Here is a 19,414-nt window from a genome sequence, read left to right as displayed (position 1 = left end):
GGCGGTGTCTTGGTAGTGCAGGGATGGAGGTTCGACCCCCGCCCAGCGCAACAGGTCAAGGATCTGGTGGTGCTGCAGCTGCACCTTAGGTCTCAAGTGTGACTAGGATCTGATCCTTGGCCTAGAAACTCCATATGCCTCGGGGAAGCCAAAAAAGAAAAAAAAAAAACAAAAACTGCCCAAGCTTTGGATTGTTTCTAAACTTCCTAGCTCTTGATTTCCTCGTGCTCCTAAATCACTGGCTCGCTAACAAGAAATGCCTCTGCCTTTTAATGACTTGTTCATCAGAACTTTGCCGTGGTTGGCAGTGCCACTGGTTATTTCCTTGGAGAGAATCAGTTGGGGATTCCAAGTGAGAGGCAGAAAGGATCAAAACGGAGGGTACACGTCAAAGTTAGAATTAAATGACCACCTGCTGTGGCTGCTGAGGAAAAGTTTATAGCTTCCGGTTAAAGCTTATCGCTTTCTGATTTAGGGCTGTCATGTGAAATTTCTAGAGCCTGGTCTAATGTTGAGAAGCACAGTTTACTTCTTCAACTTGTGCCGTCACAAGATCTTGAGAAAGGTTGCCCATTTGTATGCGTTTAGATCCATGTCTACACTGGGCACTCAGGGTTGGGTTTAGAGAATCAGAAGAGGGCAGTGACACACATCCTGCTGCAGCTTTTCCTGGGTGCCGGGTCTCTTAACATGCCTGCTGCTTTTCTGGGCTGTTCATCAGAGCCCCTGTGGCCTGGCGTCATTGGAGCAGTGCTTTCTCAGAATCACTGGGGGTTGGGAGCGGGGCTTGGTGACACTCAGGTTCTGCAGGGGGTGCAGGGGAAACAGGGTGTTGTTCAGTGGATGTAGAGTTTCAGTTTTGCAAGTTGAAAAAGTTCTAGAAATCTGCCATATGATGTGAATGTCGTTAAGATTACTGACCTGTACACTTAAAATAGTTAAGATGGTTTAAAAAAATGTAATTGGATATAAAGTGATGCATTTGTCATAACTCTTGAAATTATGCATCAAGGCCTGTACACTGCACCATAATTAAATTACACTTCAATTGAAAAACCTCAAAACGCAAACATGATACAGGTCTGGGCCTCATGCCCAGAGGTCTCGATTCCAGAAGTGCGGGATGGGCCCAGACTTTGCATTTCTGTCAATTCCCTGATGGCACTGAAGCTGCAGGTCAGGGAGCATGAGTTCAGGAGCTCCCTGCTGCCTCTCTGTGTACCCTCATTGCCCTGCATCTTTTCCTCTTGTCCCTGCATTAGAGTCCAAGCTTGTGACTATGCATAATTTGTGGCAGAAGCAAGGTGGTCTAGCAATTAGTGGCATCAAGTGTAGCATCTGAAAGGACCACCAAGGTGATGCCATTGACTTCAGTCTCGTGGTGTTTACTTTCTGAACAAAGTCATTTACCATCTGCACAAGCAGAAGAAATCCATCACCCAGCACAAAGCATAAATCGATAATAACTGTGGATATAGAAAGCCAGAATTCTATTCTCGATGTGCGTCAGTGATTATGAGAAAAGCAAATCATAGATAGTAGAAGCCCTTGAAGTTTTTAGGTACAGAATCATTTTCTTACTATTGATTACCCTTAATACATCACTCCTTCATTTTTTTGTTTCTGAGGTGGAGGTGTTGGTAAAACGGTTCTTTCGTGCTTCAGGAGTAGTTTTAGATTTTTTAAATGATCTGTTCTCGCTGAGCTTCTTTGTTAGTGCCAAAAAGTTCAGAAAAGATAGGCATGGCAGTAACTTGTGGGCAGCGTGGGGAAGGTTGCATGTGGGGTTTTAGAGGAGAGAGGGCTTACTTCTGCTCCAGGATCATTAGAGCCTGCATCAGGTCATGGGTGCTCTTTCTATAGAGACATTACTAAGGGCAGGAGATGTGGGCATGCATTGGGAGGACATTCAAAGTAGAGAACATCCTGTGATGATGAAAATGTTTTCTTTACAAACTGACCAACAGGATAGCCATTAAGCACCTGTCCACTGAGTCCTTATAATGTGGCTAGTTTCACCAAGGAACTGAATGTTAAATGGTATTTAGTTGGTTTTGCTTTGTTCTGCTTTAGGCCGTGCCTGTGGCATGTGGCAGTTGCTGGGCCAGGGATCAAACCCGAGCCATAGCAGTAACAATGCCAGATCCTTAACTCACTGAGCCACCAGGGAACTCCAAATTGTAATTAGTTTTAATTAGCTTAAATAACTACTTAAATGGCTGGTGGCCATCTCAATGGACAGGGCAAGTTTCTGCTGTGGTCAGTCTAGGCTGGAGGAGGTTTAGATGAGGAGCAGGAGGGGACTGAGAAAAGGGGTCTGGGTGAGGAAAGGACTAAATGTTGGGCTGAATGGGTGGATCGTTTTCTCTGGGCCGTGGGATGGCCTTGAAGATTTTGAACAGAGAAGAAGGTGTTTGGGGAAGAACACTCTAATGGTGCAATACTAAACGGAGCCAGAGAGGAGGGAGTCTGGAGTACATGATAATCTAAGGAGTGTCAGGATGCTACGAGATGTGCCAGCATGTAATGGCAAAGATGGGGAAGGGGAAGGGTGTCTAAGCGGGTGGGTGTTGGGGTGCTGGGGAGGTTTCCCCAGGCCTTAGGCCTGGGTGACAAGGAGGATGGTGAGTGAAACAGAAAGGTGGGGTGCTAGCGGAGTCGCTTAAGGTGCTTGTAGATCTGAGGTGCGTTGGAGGGAGATGAAGGGCTCTTCTCTCAGTGGAATGCGGCCTGCATCTGAATCCACTGAGTGCTTTTCTCTGGCCCAGGGTTTACTAGACATTGTGGATTTAATTCCCACCTGCAGACACTGTGGCCTGTTTTGCCTCTGGCTCCACCTGCTTCCTCCAGCTCCTGCTTCTTCCTTTCTTAACTGCCTGCCACCGTCTTGCTGCTCTCTTGTGGCTCCTAGAGTTGCTCACTGTTGACCCCACAAACGGGAACCCAGACCCACCACTGTTTGCACAGGTCACTGAGGTCACGTCCTGCGCTGTCAGTGCTGCACGTCTCTGGGCCTCTCACAGAGCCTGACGTGTCTGTTTACGCAGTAAGAGGAGGAGGCAGGATATTCACTACCATCCCCGTGCACACGCACCATGCACGCTGCTCCCTCACACTGGGTGTGACTCCAGAAAGCTTCTAGAAGGTTCTCAATACCCAGTGCCCCTGCAACAGTCACACCCTTGCTTAATTAACAGGCCATGCCCTCAAGGCCTGGGATGTAGTCTTCAGCTTCTTAGGAATCTTCAGTCCTTGCTTACTTCCAAAGGGGCAAGTCAAGTGTTTATTCCTTCAGGGAGTATGTCAGTGTCAAATCCTACCTTTGTTGATAGAGACACAGCAGTGAACAAAACACAGCCTGGTTCTTGTGATTGGACCTTCTCTAGGGAAGAGAAGTGATAAGTCAGTTCATGAGACTGAGTGGGGTCAGTGTCCAGAGAAGCTGGGGAGCTAGAGTGGGGCTGCAGTGATGGAGGAGGCAGGAGGATAGTCCAGAGGCTGCTCTCTCTGATCTGGTGACACTTGAATAGAGATATGACTGAAGAGGGAGAGGGAACCAAGCACAAATCCAGAGGGCAAAGGGTGCTAACAGCAGGTGCAAAGGCCCTGGGGTAGGCGTGTACTTTATGTGTTCAGAGAACAGAGAGTGGCTGGTGGGGCCTAAGGAGAGTGAAGGGGGGGTGCGGTGGGAAGGAAGGTAAGAGAAGTAGGGGGCAAGATCACATAGGGCCTCATGGGCCCCCCTAGGGACTTAGAAATTAATTCTGAAGGAAATGGGGAGTGTTTTGAGCATAGGAGATACAGGATTTGCTTTGGGACTGAAGTTGCCCTCTGGCTGCTGTGAAGAGACGTAGGCCATAGAGGAGGGGCGCAGGTGACTGACTGGGATGGTGTTACAGTAAATAATTGATGATGATAAAGTGATGGTGGCTGGTGCCAGGGAGTGCAAGTTGTGAGCAGTGCTTGGATTCTGGATGTAATTTGCAGAATTTGCTGGGGAATGTGATGTGGTGGACTATGAGGAAGAGTGGAGCCAGGGATGGTGCCCAGGCTTGCTGGCTAATGGTGCCGCAGCAGTGACCTGAGCCATAGCAGTGACAACATGAGATCTTTAACCTACCACCAGGGAACTCTAAGTGTCCTTGTATTTATTTCTTACTTTAATTTAAAAATAATAGCTTTATTGATGCAATTCACAGGCCATGTTAATTCACTCACTTGATGTGTGCCGTTCCCATGAATTTTAGGATGCCCCCAGAAATGTGTAACCATTGCCACATTTAGCTTTTGGGTATTTTCATCACGCCAAAAAGAATCTTACCTCTTAGCTCTCACCACCTCTTCCCTCCATCCTCCCAGCCCCTGCCAACCACCAACCTACTTTCTGTCCCTTTAGGTTGGCCTGTTCTGGGCATCTCATATAAGTGGGATCATGTCATATGTGGTCTGTGCCTGGCTGAGCTTTTCATTGTAACTCTGGAGTCTGTCCTTGTGTGCTCCAGTTTTCCCCATTTTTCCTTTTTCTTCTTCTTCTTCTTTTTTTTTTTTTTTTCTGTTTTTGGCTGTGCCCACAGCATGCAGAAGTTCTTGGTCCAGGGATTGAATCCACATCATAGCAGTAACCTAAGCCACAGCAGTGACAATGCTGGATCCTTAACCTACTAGGCCACCAGGGAACTCACTTCCCCATTTTCCTTTAGTTTTATTCATTCAGTCCTTAGAATTTTTTTTTAACCAAGCACCTGTGTAAAACCAGCCACTGTGTTGGGATTCTAGAAGTGAAAACCCGCGTTCAGTTTCCTGATGTCATAGAAATCTGATTTGGATGAACTGACGACCGCATGGCCACAGCTCCCCTCCTGAGCTCCTGGCTGACCTTGGTGATTGCTGGTTCTTCCTCCCAGATCATGGAGGTGGCCTCTAATCTATGTTGACCACATAGAGCCCTAAGTAGCCAGCTAAGTAATCAGTGTTCCTGTACCAAAAAAGAGCTGACATTCCTGCTCCACTGGGAAGGCAGGTAGATGGACAGTTGCATAAATACAGTTGGGTAAGTGCCAAATCGGGTGTGGACAGAGTGCTTAGGGATTCCTTTCAGGATGGAGGCATCATTTTCAGCCTCTGCGAAGTATGATTGAGCTAAGCTTCAAATGATCATTTGGAGGGATTTCCCTGGTGGTCTAGTGGTTAAGGAACTGGCGCTGTCACTTCTGTGGCTCAGGCTTGATCCCTGGCCCTGGAATTTCCGCATGCCAAGGGATTAGCCAAGGAAGAAAAAGAAAAAAAAAAAAAAAAAAGGATCAGTTGGAACTTACTAGTCCTTCCCAGGGCTGGAAAAAGAAATGTCTTTGGGCAGATACCAGCTTGTTGAATGCAGAGACCATGTCTTTTTTTTTTTTTTTTGGTCTTTTTTCTTTTTAGGGCTGCATCCATTGCATATGGAGGTTCCTAGGCCAGGAGTCCAATTGGAACTGTAGCCGTTGGCCTGTGCCACAGCCACAGCAACGCCAGATCCAAGCCACCTCTGCAACCTGTACCACAGCTCATGGCAACGCCAGATCCTCAACCCACTAAGCGAAGCCAGGGTCTAACCCACAACCTCATGGTTCCTAGTTAGATTCGTTTCCACTGCGCCATGACGGGAACTCCCAGAGACCACATCTTAAGCATCCTTCTGTCTATAATATCTCACATGGTGCTTTGCTAACTGGGCATTCAAGGTGGCTGGTATGATGGTAACTCATTCAGCCCTGGTGCCTACTTACCCTTCAGCCTGCCCTAAGGAAGGGTGGGTCTTTAATGTCTTAAACCATTGCTTTTCCTCTTAAAAAATAACCAAAAAACAGGAAGAGTAGGATGGGTCTCAAGAAGTTTCTTCCCTACCTTTTCTGGGTAGCCTTGGACAGCAGGCTGCCTACTTCTCTACTTGCCTGTAGACCACAGCGGGTCTCCTGAGGCCAGTGGGTGGTCCGTGCTCTCCAGGTCCCTGTCTTGGCTGCTGTGTGTTTGTCCCTTATGGTTCCCAGATCTCCCCAGACTGAGGTGTTCTTTTTTGGGGGGGGATGGGTGGAAGGAGGGGGACATTTCTGTGAATTCCTTTTTCTTCTTTCTTTCTTTCTTTTTTTGCTTTTTTAGGGCCACACCTGTGGCATATGGAGTTTCCCAGGCTAGGGGATGAGTCAGAGCTATAGCTGCCAGCCACAGCCACAGCAACGCCAGATCTGAGCTGCGTCTGAGACCTACACCACAGCTCACGGCAACGCCAGATCCTTAATCCACTGAACGAGGCCAGGGATCGAATCCTCATGGATACTAGTCAGATACGTTTCTGTTGAGCTATGATGGCAACTGCCTGTGAATTCCTTTCTGCTGCAGCCTCAGGTTGGGGAAGGGATGCTACCCCTGGTCAGGATCAGGGGCATCTTGGGTGGCCTTGACCTTTGTGGCCCCAGAGCCTGTGTGTCCTCATTGCTGGAAAGGGGCCGGGATGGAGCATGGCCTACATCCTGCAGCTTCTAGAAGGACGCTGCCGGGATAGGGATGAGCACAAGCAGGGAGAGTGGCTGCTTCATTGTGGCCCCCAGATCCCTGAGCCTACGGGTTCCCCATGTACCCCTGAGGATGCTTCAGCCTCCTGAGAGCACTAGCTGTTGGCTCAGCATTCCCCCTGCATCCTTTTCCTGTGCCTTCTCTCTCCCAGGCCTCTCAGCGGCTCTCTGGTATGGGGGGGAGTGGTACCAGCTCGCATCACAGGTAAGGGGACAGCCTGCCAGGTGGAAGGTGGTGGATTCGGGATTTACGTCCAAAGCTCGCTCTCTCCAGCCACAGCTCAGAGCTCTGCTGGGTGCTAAGCTGCCTCGCAGAGCGCTGGTCATGCGTTCTCTTTCTTTTCCTTCTTGCAACCTTTATCCCTGTGCCAAGGGCTTCCCATGAGTTTGGAAGTATGGCCCCGGTGCCACCCAGGACTAGGGCGAAGCAGGTGTGGCCCTGAGACCCATAGGGTTTCGGTGTACCCTTGGCTAGGCTGCGATGTCCATGACAGGCTAGGCTGGAAAAGGCTGGACACTTGCTGATGGAGATAAGGTCATAAAGCACCACACTCAGCGCTGGCATTTAGCCTGAGCCCCTCACGTTTGCACCCTCCCCCTGATTCGTGGAGCCCCGCATGCCCGGGCTGGTGGTCCCGCTGACATGCTTCCCAAACCACCACTGCAAAAGAAGCACCCTCCCCTCACCATTTGCTGCTGCTGCTTCCCTTTTCTTGGCTGGACCTTCTCTAGGTTTCCTTTGCTCTTTGCCTTTCCTTTCTTTTTGGCTTTCCTTTAAGATGGTTTCCAAGCAGACATGCGGACGTTGGAAAAGGGCTGGTGACGCTCCTCCTGTGAATGCTTCCCCTCCCGTGTTTTGAAAGGACCACCTTTCGAATCCTCTTGGTGTGACCTTTCCTGATGACCTTGGTTGATGACGAATGCCCCCTCCCTCTCCCTCCCCAGAAGCGCCTTCCTCCTCCCTTCCTGGGTGTGCTTTATTTAAAATTAACCTTTCTGCAGGTCGGCCCCTTTGCTCAGGACGAGCATCTGTCCTTCCAGTCTGTGAGAGCCAAGTGTGGTAAATGTGTGTGTATGTGTGGTTAGAGCCAGAAAGCCAGCGAATCCACTGGGAGGCAGCAGAAGGATTGTGATGTCAACTAACCCAGCGTCCCCCCCGCAATGGCAGCTGGGACCAGCCTGCTGCTTGGACATGCTCGTAACCTGAACCTGTCAAGGATAAGAGCCAGCACCTCCATCGGGTCCGCCCCCACCGTGGCCTCATTGTCCCTACCTCCAAATGGCAAGATAAGGTTCCCTGACTACAGGGGTGGCCTGCAAGGCACAGTTGGTCACCTGGCTTCCACGGGGTTCCGCAGAGAAGACAGTACCTGTGAGGAACCTTCAGCAGCTGCCCTGCGCTGGGGCTGAGGGGTGTCAGCTGGACCAGACACCGTCCAAAGACATGTGTCCGATGGCAGCCCCCTGGCATGACTTCTAACCAGAGACCAGCATCCATTTATTCGACCGGAGCCCTGCCACCTGGCAAAGATGGCCCACTTTTGGGGAATTAGAGACAGGCACGTGAGAGACTCTTCTGGAGGAGAAAGCCTGCCTATGCTGAGCATGGGAAGAACAGTAGGTCTCTGGGAGCTGTCCCTGCACAGTCAGAGGACAAACTTCACATCTGTGTCTGTCCTCAGGGAACACTCTTTCCAAGCGTGTGGTAGGGAGGGCTGTGAACTTGACAGTCGCGGAGTCTACCTTTCCTTTGGGGAATGAGGGACAGAAATGGCTGGTGAAATTTGCTGACCAGCTGGCCATGTCTGTGGGTCCCAGCCTCGGCCCATGGCTATTGACTCGAGCCCCAAGTTGAACCAGGTCCTTGGATCCAGCTGTGCCTGTTCTCATGACCGTGGCCTGTTAGATGGGGCTTCTTAGGATGTAAACTGTAACTAATATGAAGATGCATTGTGAAGTCAAGTAATGATCGTGATAACTTGGTTAACTACACTGTAAATAACTGAGATGAAAAGATGAATAGGAGCTCAAAGGACTAAATCCTTGGTTTTATGGCTTTCATAAACATCAACAACATTAACCTCATTATCACTAGAACCAAAAGAAACAGAAATTGGTTCGGTTGTTGGTCCCTGGGCACTTGTACCTCTTAGACACTCAGACACCCTTCCTTTTCCAGTATTCACTGTGTTTCTTTATTTGTCCCCTTGGTCTGTCTCCATTGACCCACTTTCCTAGTCTCTCTGGCCCCCTAATCTCTGTCCATATTTCAATATCATGTTCTTTTTTTAAAAAAAAAAACAAAAACCTCTCATTTTCTGACAGAGCAATGTCTCTTGACTTGTGCCCCCTAGAGAGCCAAAGCAGACTTGTCCTGCTGGCCATGGTTGCGTGTCATCAATGTTGCGTGTAGTTGTGGCACTGAGATGCATGTCACATAGGACATGCTATTTCCTGGTTGCCCCTTTGCCTGCTGCTGTGATTTAGACATGTTTCTCATTTGAGGTTATCTGAGGCGGGTGCTTTGGGTCGTCTCCCTACTGCCCACCTTTAAGTGGCCCTCAGAATCCCAGACAGTCTTCTTGACATGGCTAGGGTCCCTCTTTTCCTGTAAAAATAGTGCCTGGATAGTGTTCAGTTCTTGCCTTCAATGTCAAGGTTCTTTGGCATAGCTCAGCCCACCTGTGCCTCCACACCAAGGTAATAGCATGTGGGGAGAGGTGCCAGGCTTGAAAAAATGATTGAGTTGGAGTTCCCTAATGGCCTAGTAGTTGAAAAATCTGATGTTGTCACTGCCGTGGCATGGGTTCGATCCCTGGCCCGGGAACTTCAGCATGCTGTGGGCATGGTCAAAAAAACCCAAAACAAATTAAAAAAAAAAAAAACAAAAAAAATGATCTGTGGCATATTTGCTGCTGGAAGAGAACTTGATGTTGATTCTCTAGCTGGTTTTGTTTCTTATCCATGGTCGGGTAGATTTTTAGGAGGTTTGTAGCTCCCTTGAGCTCAGTGGGTTTTGTTTTTCTGTTGAAGATGTGGTCTAGCTAAGAATACTATTCCAGGAGGGTGGAAGCCTATTCTCATCCTTTTTGAAGGAGACCCCTCATACCCGCATGTGTGTGACTTAAGGGCTCTGTGTAGAGGTGCTCCCTGTCTGATGGTGAAAGTCTTCTTTGAAAGCTGGGTAATGATGCCACACAGGCTTCTCTCTAATGCCTCAAGTCTAAGGGTTCAGCCCTTTGAATTGAGACGCTAGGTTATTAGGTGCTTACAAATAAAGAGGACATTAGAACATCCAATCGCTTATATGGGCCCCAGCTCTCTGAGGGCCAGCTCTTAGTTTAAAAAAGAGAGATCATGGGAGTTCCCATTGTGGCTCAGTGGAATCGAATCCAACTAGTAATTATGAAGAAGTGGGTTTGATCCCTGGCCTCGCTCAGTGAGTCAGGGATCCACTGTTGCTGTGAGCTGTGGTGTAGGTTGCAGACACAGCTCGGATCCCGAGTTGCTGTGGCTGTGGTTGTGGCGTAGGCCAACAGCTACAGCCCTGATTCGACTCCTAGCCTAGGAACTTGCAAATGCTGTGCGTCCAGCCCTAAAAAGCAAAAAATGAATAAGTAAATAAAAAGGAGAGGTCATTGTAAAGAAAGACCTACATTATCCAAGGAAGGGAAAAGAGTAGTGAGGCCTGGAAAGGGGAGTAGATTTGGGGGCGTGGGGTGGAGTGAGGCTGGCAACAGGGAATCAAATGCATTCTGAAGATCAATGTCTGTTTCCTGGTTTTTCCTGGAACTGACTCAGACTGTAATTAAATCGCCTGTGTGTATGGAATAAAATAGCTTGGAATTTCAGTCTTGCTTGGAGTTTGCATTTGTATTGCAAAATTAAGATTTTGGTGAAAAAGAAGAGATGAAAGCAGAGTTCAATGTTTCCCCTCCACAGGTGTGTCCCCATCCTTGGCCAGCCTGCTGGACCCATGGAAACCTAACACCAGTTATGATGTTGCTTCTGGAGTGTGGATGAGCTACTCCCTAGCAAATAAGAGTAGAGGGAGTTCCCTGGTGGCTAGTGGTTAAAGATCTAGCATTGCCACTGGGTTTGAGCCCTGGCCCTGGAACTTCTGCATGTTGCAGGCATGGTCAAAAAAAAAAAAAAAAAAAAAAAAATCCAAGAAGAGCTGGACTCTCTCTCCGTAAAATGCCCAGATACAAAATTTATATATGAAATGTCAAGGGTAGTGATATCTTTTTTTTTTTTTTTCTTTTTAGGGCCGTACCCACGTCATATGGAAGTTCCCAGGCTATGGGTTGAATCAGCGCCAGCTGCCAGCCTGCACCATAGCCATAGCAACGCAGGATCCGAGACACATCTGCGACCTACACTGTAGCTCACAGCAATGCTGGATCCTTAACCGCACTGACTGAGGCCAGGGATCGAACCCACATCCTGAGGAATCTAGTCAGGTTTGTTACTGCTGAGCCACAGTGGGAACTCTGGTGGCGAGAGATATCTTACAGAGTGTCCAGGATCCAGATTAGAACCCTTGCTGTGGGACCCATGTCACTTCTGAGCTTCCAGGGGTGCCCCTGAACCCTAGCTTCCAGGTAGCCTTTTCCTGCCCATCAGCTTGGCTTGCCTGTCCCCCAGTTGGCTAACAGACATGAGTCATTCGATGTTGGTAGCACCACATGCCCTGAGGTGCTCATGTGGTAGAATTATTGAGTCATAATTTTTATTTTCATTAAAAACCTCATTTTTTTCCAAAGCCTGATTCTCCTTAAAACACATTCTTATTCCATTTTCTCTTCAAGTTTGCATACACTTTGATGACCTGATTGGCCTATATGCAAAACCCTCTGGGGAATGGGGGGATTTAAAGATTCTTCTTCAGTTTTAGGAATGTTCTCAGCATTATAAAGCCATTGCTTATTTTCAGTTTTCTTCTGAGGTGGAGAAACGCCATTCTGCCACCTTTGATCACCTCAGGACAGTTGTCATCACTTTATAAGTGGCAGCCTGTCAGGATTAGAGGGTGTGGTCATGCAAGGGGCACCTAGGGGGGAGGCAGAACTTCATGAGCTCGAGGGTGAGAATGTGATGGGCCTGTAGGTCTGCTGGTGGATAATAGACTGAGATCCTTCATCATTACTGTTGTTTTGGATTTCGCATCAGAGCAGCAGAATCTGCAACCCTTGACCCTAAAAGGGAAGGTTTTCTGCCTTTACCCTTCCATCAAAGTCAGTCTGTCTTTTGGCTGCGTCCATGTAGAATTTCTTGGTCCAGGGATCGAACCTGTGCCACAGCAGTGACAAGGCCAGGTTCTTAATTGCAAGGCCACTAGGGAGCTCCAAAGGCTTGTTCTTTGAATTCTCCATCTCAGAGCCCTTGTTAACCATGGGTGCTTTGCAGATGCTCACAGATTTGTGTTTACACAGCCAGTTGACCTCTTTCAACTGAGGCATCCAGACAGAGACCTGTCTTTGGACCCACACCAGAGGGTGGTCTCACCTTATGCATCTGGAGTGAGTTCATCCCAGAGTGTGTGGAATTGGGGGTGTCCTTACTGACAACATGATGCATGAAACCAGCTTTTCTAAAAACTCCGATTACTTACTTGAGGTTGGGTAGGAGAATTTTTGCAAGTTATCAGAAGCAGCAGGAGACAGAAATATTGCTGAATCCTTGTTTAAGCTCAGGGCACAGTTTGCTAGGGATCTGTGCCAATGAGGGCTGTGTGTCCGTCTCTTCATGGACTTTCCTCCCTTGGCAGGACTTCAGGGTCCCTGGGAGCTCTGGCCATCAGTCACCCTGGAGTCAGCTTTTGGGACTTGTGCACCAGCCTTAATTCTCTTTTCTGGGGGCCAGGATCCCCGGGTGGCTTCCTTGGATACAGAAATGTGATGTTGATTGAAGTGGAGAGAGCTGGAGAGATTTGTGTCCATGGTGATATGTGTTCTTAGCATCACATAATCAAGTAAGTGGCAGGATCTTGTGGAAGGCTTCCGGGTTCCTGAAAATGTGGGACAAGCTGGGTTTAGTTTGTAGAAAGGCAGACAGCAGGAGGAGGTGTGGTCCCGGGGTCTGCAAGCACAGCCCGCAGAATGTGACACTGGATGGGAGAGATGGAGATTGCTCCGAACTCTGGCTTGTGGACAGATGGGAAATTCACACTTTGAAAAGAAAGCATCACTCTGCTTGGTAAACCTTACCTGGGCTATTGATTTGTTTAGTTTACAGTCAGTACTTTGGGAGAACAACTCTTTTGAAGCTGAAACAGTTGCATTCCAAGTGTAATCCCTTTCTGGTGGAGATGTTTAAGGACCTCACAAGCCACCCCCACCCCCTCGGTGCCAGATGGTTGCGTGATTTGTTTTCACTTGTTCTTTTTCTTCCTGACACGAGATGCCCAGGTATTGCCCTCTTCTGCCCCACTGCCCCAGGTTGAGGGGAAGTTGGCTAATATAGGTGACCATCTACCAGGTCACTGCAAAGAAGTAGCAACCGCAGCAACTTGGCCTTGCAAGGGAGCATGTCTGGGTATCTTTGACTTCAGTGGCCTCTGATTGGAAATGCAAACTTACAGTGAATGGAAACTTTAAAACTCACCTTCGTGGCTTAGCAGTTAATGAACCCGACTAGTATTCATGAGGATGCAGGTTCGATCCCTGGCCTTGCTCAGTGGGTTAAGGATCTGGCATTGCCATGAGCTGTGATGTAGGTTGCAGATGCGGCTCAGATCTGGCCTTGCTGTGGTTGTGATGTAGGTCAGCATCTATAGCTCAGTTTAGACCCCTAGTCTGGGACCTCCATATGCTGCGGGTATGCGGGTATGACCCAAAAAAGTTAAAAAGAAAAAAAAAAGAAAACCACACACACAAAAAAACTCACCTGGAATCCAGAGGAGGTGGAAGGAAGGAAAGACCAGGTGTTGGGAGGGTGGCCCTGCTCTTCCCAGCTTTAGCTCTTCAGGCTCATAACGGCAGTAGCCTTGGCCACCATGGGTACTGCTGCACAGAAGCAGAAGCTGGAGGAGAGGCCAGGGGCCTCCTGGCACTGATGACAAGTGCTGGGCTTCTGTCCCTCTTGCCTTAATTCCCCAGTGTGGAATCAGGGCAGCCCCTGGCCCCAGACATCCCTCTGTGGTCTTCTCTGGACCACAAGGTGGGTCAGGGGTCCTCATTTATTTCAATATATCTAACAAAGCAACTCTCCTATGATGTCACTCAACACATTGTGTGAGTCTAGGGAGGCAGGTACAAAAAGGAAACTTGACTCTTGGCTGCAGGAAAGCCTCGTCGATTGGGAATTATTTGAGAAGAATGTCTGTGGAAACTGAAAATTTTAAAATGCTACCTTAGTGCGGAGAACACCTTTTCCTCCGGCGAATTGGCAAGGAATGGCCAGCAGGTGTGTGCAAGGCTGGATGATGATAAAACACCTTGATCATTAAATGACAACAGACCATCCTAGAGTTCCCTGGCGGCTCAGTGGTTTAAGGATCTGGTGTTGTCACTGCTGTGGCTCAGGTTACAGCTGTGGCATGGGTTCAATCCCTGGCCTGGGAACTTCTGTTGCCACAGATGTTACCCCCACCCCCTGCCCTGCTCCCACCGTAAAAAGAAACCAGATCATCTAAGGGATCCAGGAAGGCTCTCTAAAACTACTCCTGTAAAATATTAACTGATATTTCTATGATGTTTTATATTTCATAACATGCTTTTGGGTACATAAATCAACTGAGGAAGGGAAAATAAAAGGGGGGGAGGGATGAGAAAATCCTTAGCATTAAGTGGTTTATTTCCAAGACAGTTCTGAAATAAAGACTTCTTTTTTTAACTTGTAAAAAAAAAAAAAAAAAACCCACCTTGATCACTGAATAACTTGTGTATTGGAAGCAGATGAGATGATTCTGTCTAATGAAGTTTAAAATCATTGAAGTTTTTGCATGGATATTTGGGAAAGTCTGTATCCTTTTATATTAAAATGTTTGAGCTCCTGTGTTTCTGTATGTTAACTTCATTATGTCTGACCTGTCAACAATAATTAGAAACCATGCGGTAGTGTTTTATGTGGAGTGATTTTACTTACATAGAAACAAGTACCCTTAGAAACATAGATAAATGGGGAATCGAATAGAACTTATTCTTTCTTTTTTTTTTTTTCTTTTGTCTGCACCATGGCATGCAGAAGTTCCCAGGCCAGGAATCGAATCTGCACCACAGCAGGTCGACAATGCTGACTCCTTAGCCACTAGGCAACTAGCGAACGCCTAGGGTTATTTCTTTCAACAGAATTCTGAAGAAATCTTTATGTGGTAGCCAGAGTTCTTGGTATTTAGGTATTGGGAAAATTTTGTGTTCAGCAACCCACCTTGCATATTTTCTTAACTTTCCTGTTTTTTTTTTTTTTTTTTTGTAATTTGGAAAATTGGAATCAAGCAATTGAATGACCAAAACCTGCATCAGGGAAAGCAGGGTCTGTTGGCCAGGTTGAATCATATCAGTATTATAAAAATTAGTTTTTCTTTACATTTTTGTTTTAATTTCTCTCCCTAAACTAATGCTAACATTGAGCCTTTTTTCCACACTTGCTGTAGTGGTATTAACTGATGTGAGTAGAGGAGTTCCCTGGTGGCTCAGCAGTTTAAGGATCCAGTGTTGTCATTTCTGTGGCTCAGGTCACTGCTGTGGCACAGGTTTGATCCCTGGCCTGGGAATTTTCACATGCCATGGGTGTGGCCAAAAACAAAAACGAACTAATGTGAGTAGAAATCATTTCAGAATAAATTTTCCCTGAATCAGGTAATGTCAGTCAGTCCCAGGGGTGTCTGACTTTAAATAAAAATTTAAAGGTAAATTTACATTAGCTATAGTGCCCTGGGTGGTACACGTTAAGAAGAGAATATTATTTGGGAAGAGTCAAGATGAGGGGGTTCATACCTGTATGTGATGTCTCCTGTAGTCTCACCTGTATGCGATGTTAGTTTCTTAGAGGGCGGGAAGCGCTCTTGTCAGGGAAGGTTCTTAAGCCAGAAGGGTCCCTAACAGGAGGTGATGGGGAGGATGACAGGGCACCTGCAGTGGGTAAAGATGGGACCTACACCCGAAAGTTGTCTTTTCCCCCATGGCCAGGAGGACTGGCTTCTAGAGCAACTTTCTGGATGGCCTGGGCTCTTATCATCGCTGAGTTCATAGGTTCAGTGCTATGCTTCCCACTTCTCGGGACCAGCTGGTGACTTTTATTGATGATCTTCTTTTAGCCAAACTCAGGCCCTGAACTGGTTTTGTCGGAAGATGAGAAAAGTGACACGGAAGATCAGGAGGAGACAGAGCTGGGCGTCATGGAGGATCAGCGCAGCGTAATCCTTCATCTCATTTCTCAGCTCAAACTCGGAATGGATTTGACCAAGGTAGGAGGCCCTGTGGCCTGTCGTCTGGGTATCCTCTCCGCCCCCACCCCCAGTTTCTTCACTGTATGAGATGAGGACAGTCTGCTATAGTCAAGTATGGACATTCCAAGGGCGATTTGAAAGGATATTGGACACAAGTGCCCATCCTCAGGCTGTGGTTCTCTGGTGGAACTGTGGTGGTGCTCCTATGGGCAGGGAAAGCACCCAGGTTACAGAAAATTCAGGATGGGGTTTCCTTGTTTCCTGCTTTGTCCTAGAGAGGATTAAAGGGGACCTAAGGAGGTGGACATGGCACGCTGGCCACAGAGAGGAAACAGGAAGAGGGGAGCTGGGGGTGGGGGTGAGGCCACCTCAGGTGTCTCATCCCAGGCTCCTGGCCCCTCCTGCTGTCACTCTCATTGACCTTAACCCCACTGGTGATTCAGGCCTCACTGCCCACCTGGGCAGAAACAGCCCAGCCGGTTGGTTGGCAGACATGCAGGGACTCTGGTTGGGGCTGCACTCGGCCAGGATGCATCAAGGGAATCCAGCATCCTTGCACTGATGGCCCCTCGGTGGCCCATGTGGAGCATCCCTGCCCTGCTCTGGGCAGTGGCTTCGCTGTATGAGCATCTGAGAGGGTGGGAGTGTTGTAGGTGGTGGGATGCACCTGGCCTGGGCCGTCCAGCTCACCTGGATTCCCCAGCCCATCCTGATGCCTCTGTGGAGGCGGTGTGAGGCTGGATTCTAGGGGATAATGCACCAGGGTGAGTAGTGATGCAGTGGTGGTGGGGGGGTGGGGTTCGTGGGGGGGGGGGACAGAGACAAGACTGTGCAGAGGGCATGTTGGGAATGAAGGTTCTGGATCCAGAAGGCTGCCAGAACCATGTGGACCTCCTTGAACCCATCAGAGCCCCTCAAGATTCAGCCTTGGGAACCAGCCTGGAGGGTAGGGGCATGTTTGGCTGCAGGGAAGGGTGTGGATTCCAGGAGGCCAGACAAGAGGAGGGAGGGGGCCGCTGTGAGAAGCTCTTTGAAGGGGAAGATGACAGCAGGGAGCCTTAGAGGTGACAGAAAAGCCTTTTCTTTGTGATGTTCACGTGTTTGCTGAGAGTGAGGCCGACCCTTGGGGAAGGCTCACGCTGAGGAGGCCTGAGATGGAAGCTTCCCCTAGTCTCCCAACCCCACCCTAGGGTGGGGGTTTTGGTGGATGGTCCACAGGCCAAGCTGACATCCTTAGCTTCCCTGAATTTCTTTCCCCTGGCCCAGTAATTTGCATCCTTTTGGTTAGCAGCATCGTTGAAGTGCTCACCTTTTCAAAAGCCACCTCTGATTCCTGTGCATTGTGTATACGATTCAGAGGGAGCTAGAGACCTGGGGGATGGCCTGTGGCTGGCAAAACTTACCAAGAATATGACCCCAAATCATGTTTCCAATCTCTGAGCCATGCTTGTTTCATTTCATGGGTTGTCAAACCAACTTAGTGGGTCAGATGGTCATTTCTAAAAAATAGGGAGTTCCCTGGTGGCCTAGTGGGTTGAGGATCCAGTGTTGTCACTGCAGCAGCTTGGGTCTCTGCTGTGGTGTACATTTGATCTCTGGCCTGGGGGCTTATGCCTACCACAGGCATGACAAAAACAAAACAAAACAAAACAAAACAAAACCTTAGTAAATGAAGTAAAATACACTAGAAAATACCAGTGTGTATAGCACATGGAACTTTTAGTTGTGTTGATATATGTGTTACTGGGCCAAGATGTAAAATATATTCTTATAGTGGGTCATATTTTAGAACATGTTGGTGTAGAATCCTGAGTCATGCAGGAGGGAAAGAGATGGGAGGGGTGCAGGCAGAAGGGGAAGGGTGGAAACGCAGGAGGCGAGAGAAGATGGCGAGGGGTGGTGGCAGGTTCGAGGTATACGTAGATGTGCCGGCAGGCTGTGCACATCCTGTTTGCATATGGATGTAGGGCTTGAGAACGTGGAATAAAGAATGATACTAAGATTTCAGAGTCCCCATCGTGGTGTAGTGGAAACGAATCCGACTAGGAACCATGAGGTTTCGGGTTCGATCCCTGGCCTCTCTCAGTAGGTTAAGGATCCAGTGTTGCTGTGGCTGTGGCAAGGTTGAAGATGCAGCTCAGATCCCGCATTGCTGTGGCTGTGGTGTAGGCCGGCAACTGTAGCTCTGATTCAACCCCTAGCCTGGGAACCTCCATGTGCCGTGGGTACAGCCCTAAAAACCAAAAAAAAAAAAAAAGATACTAAGATTTTTGACCTGAGCAATTAGAATAACAAAAATTAGAGCTGCCATTTGTTTCAGTGATCTATTGCTGAGGAATTGACCATCCTAAACAAAGGGCCTTGTTTGTTTGTTTGTTTGTTTGTTTGTTTTTGGCTCTGCTGGCAGCATATGGAATTTCCCTGGCCAGGGATCAAACCTGTGCCACAGCAGCGACCTGACTCACAGCAGTGACACTGCTGGATCCTTAACCCACTGTACCACACAGGAACTCCCAAAGCATCTTCAGATAACCATTTTATTTGTTCACAGTTACACAATCTGGGCTGGATTCTGCTGGGCAGTTCTCCTGCTGACCTTGCTAATGGCCACTCATGTACCTGTCATCACCTGGTTGTGGGCTGGACATGGCTAGGACAGCTGTGTATCCTTCTCCCCATGAAGTCTTAGGACCTTCTCTCTCCATGGATTTTTCCCACGTTGTCTATCCAGCTGGGTAGCCAGACTCTTCCATGGTGGCTCAAAGCTCCCAGGAGGGCAGAAGTGGACCTGATTTTAGCCTCAGGCCCCAAACTGGCACTGTGTCACTTCCACTCTGTTGATTAAAGTGTCACAGGTCTAAATTGTAGAGACAGGGAGTTCCAGGGGCTCCAGTTCACCAGTGAGGCAGGCCACCCACCAGTCCCACTTACTGGGGGAGGCTGTGGGAGGAGCAGGTTGGGAGATCACAGCTTCAACCTTGGGTCTGTTGGGTCTGAGACATCGATTCAATCTGCATCAGACCAAGAGGACATGGAGGCAGTTGGGGCTTATGAGGGAGGCTCAGGTATGACTTTCAGAGCCCACAACATAGGATGGCCAAATGTAGGAGATGGGGACGCCTTTAGGGAGAGAGGAGACGTACAGGGAAAGTCCAAAGCCTGAGTTCTGGGAATCTCCAGTCTGTGGAGGCCACAGAGATGAGAAGGGACCAGCAAAGGAGGCTGAAGAGGGTCAGCCAGGGATGGGGGACAGGGACAGAGCCTGGTGACATGGAAGTCACACAGGGGCAGCATTTCAAGGAGGGAGTCCTCTGCTGTGCGCATTGCTGCTGATGGGGCAAGGAAGATGAGGTCCGCGGAGGAACCATTGCCTCTTTTTTTTTTTGTCAACGTCTGACAACAGGTGGCTTCAAGGGAGAATGGGCGTGGAGGGAGATGAGGCTGCACGGGGATGGTGGACACAACAGGGTGAACA

General features: G+C 48.6%; 2 protein-coding genes across 2 annotated transcripts in view; both read left to right on the top strand.

Annotated features, from left to right (window-relative positions):
- The window catches only part of LOC100526184 (oxysterol-binding protein-related protein 10), a 47,158-nt gene extending 38,309 nt beyond the window's left edge, over positions 1–8,849 (top strand). Inside the window, exon 3 of the mRNA XM_021071499.1 lies at positions 7,551–8,849. Within this exon, the coding sequence (XP_020927158.1) occupies positions 7,551–7,634 (84 nt within the window). The 3' untranslated portion in view covers positions 7,635–8,849. The remainder of the gene's footprint in view (positions 1–7,550) is intronic.
- Positions 1–19,414, top strand: part of OSBPL10 (oxysterol binding protein like 10) — a 381,121-nt gene that overhangs the window by 327,728 nt on the left and 33,979 nt on the right. Inside the window, exon 7 of the mRNA XM_003483138.4 lies at positions 15,808–15,957. Coding sequence (XP_003483186.2) covers positions 15,808–15,957 — 150 coding nt within the window. The remainder of the gene's footprint in view (positions 1–15,807; positions 15,958–19,414) is intronic.

This window comes from Sus scrofa, chromosome 13, assembly GCF_000003025.6.
Source record: "Sus scrofa isolate TJ Tabasco breed Duroc chromosome 13, Sscrofa11.1, whole genome shotgun sequence".
In the NCBI taxonomy this organism is placed as follows: domain Eukaryota; kingdom Metazoa; phylum Chordata; class Mammalia; order Artiodactyla; family Suidae; genus Sus; species Sus scrofa.
Note: the sequence above shows the minus strand (reverse complement) of the source record. Positions and strands in the feature narration are given on the sequence as shown.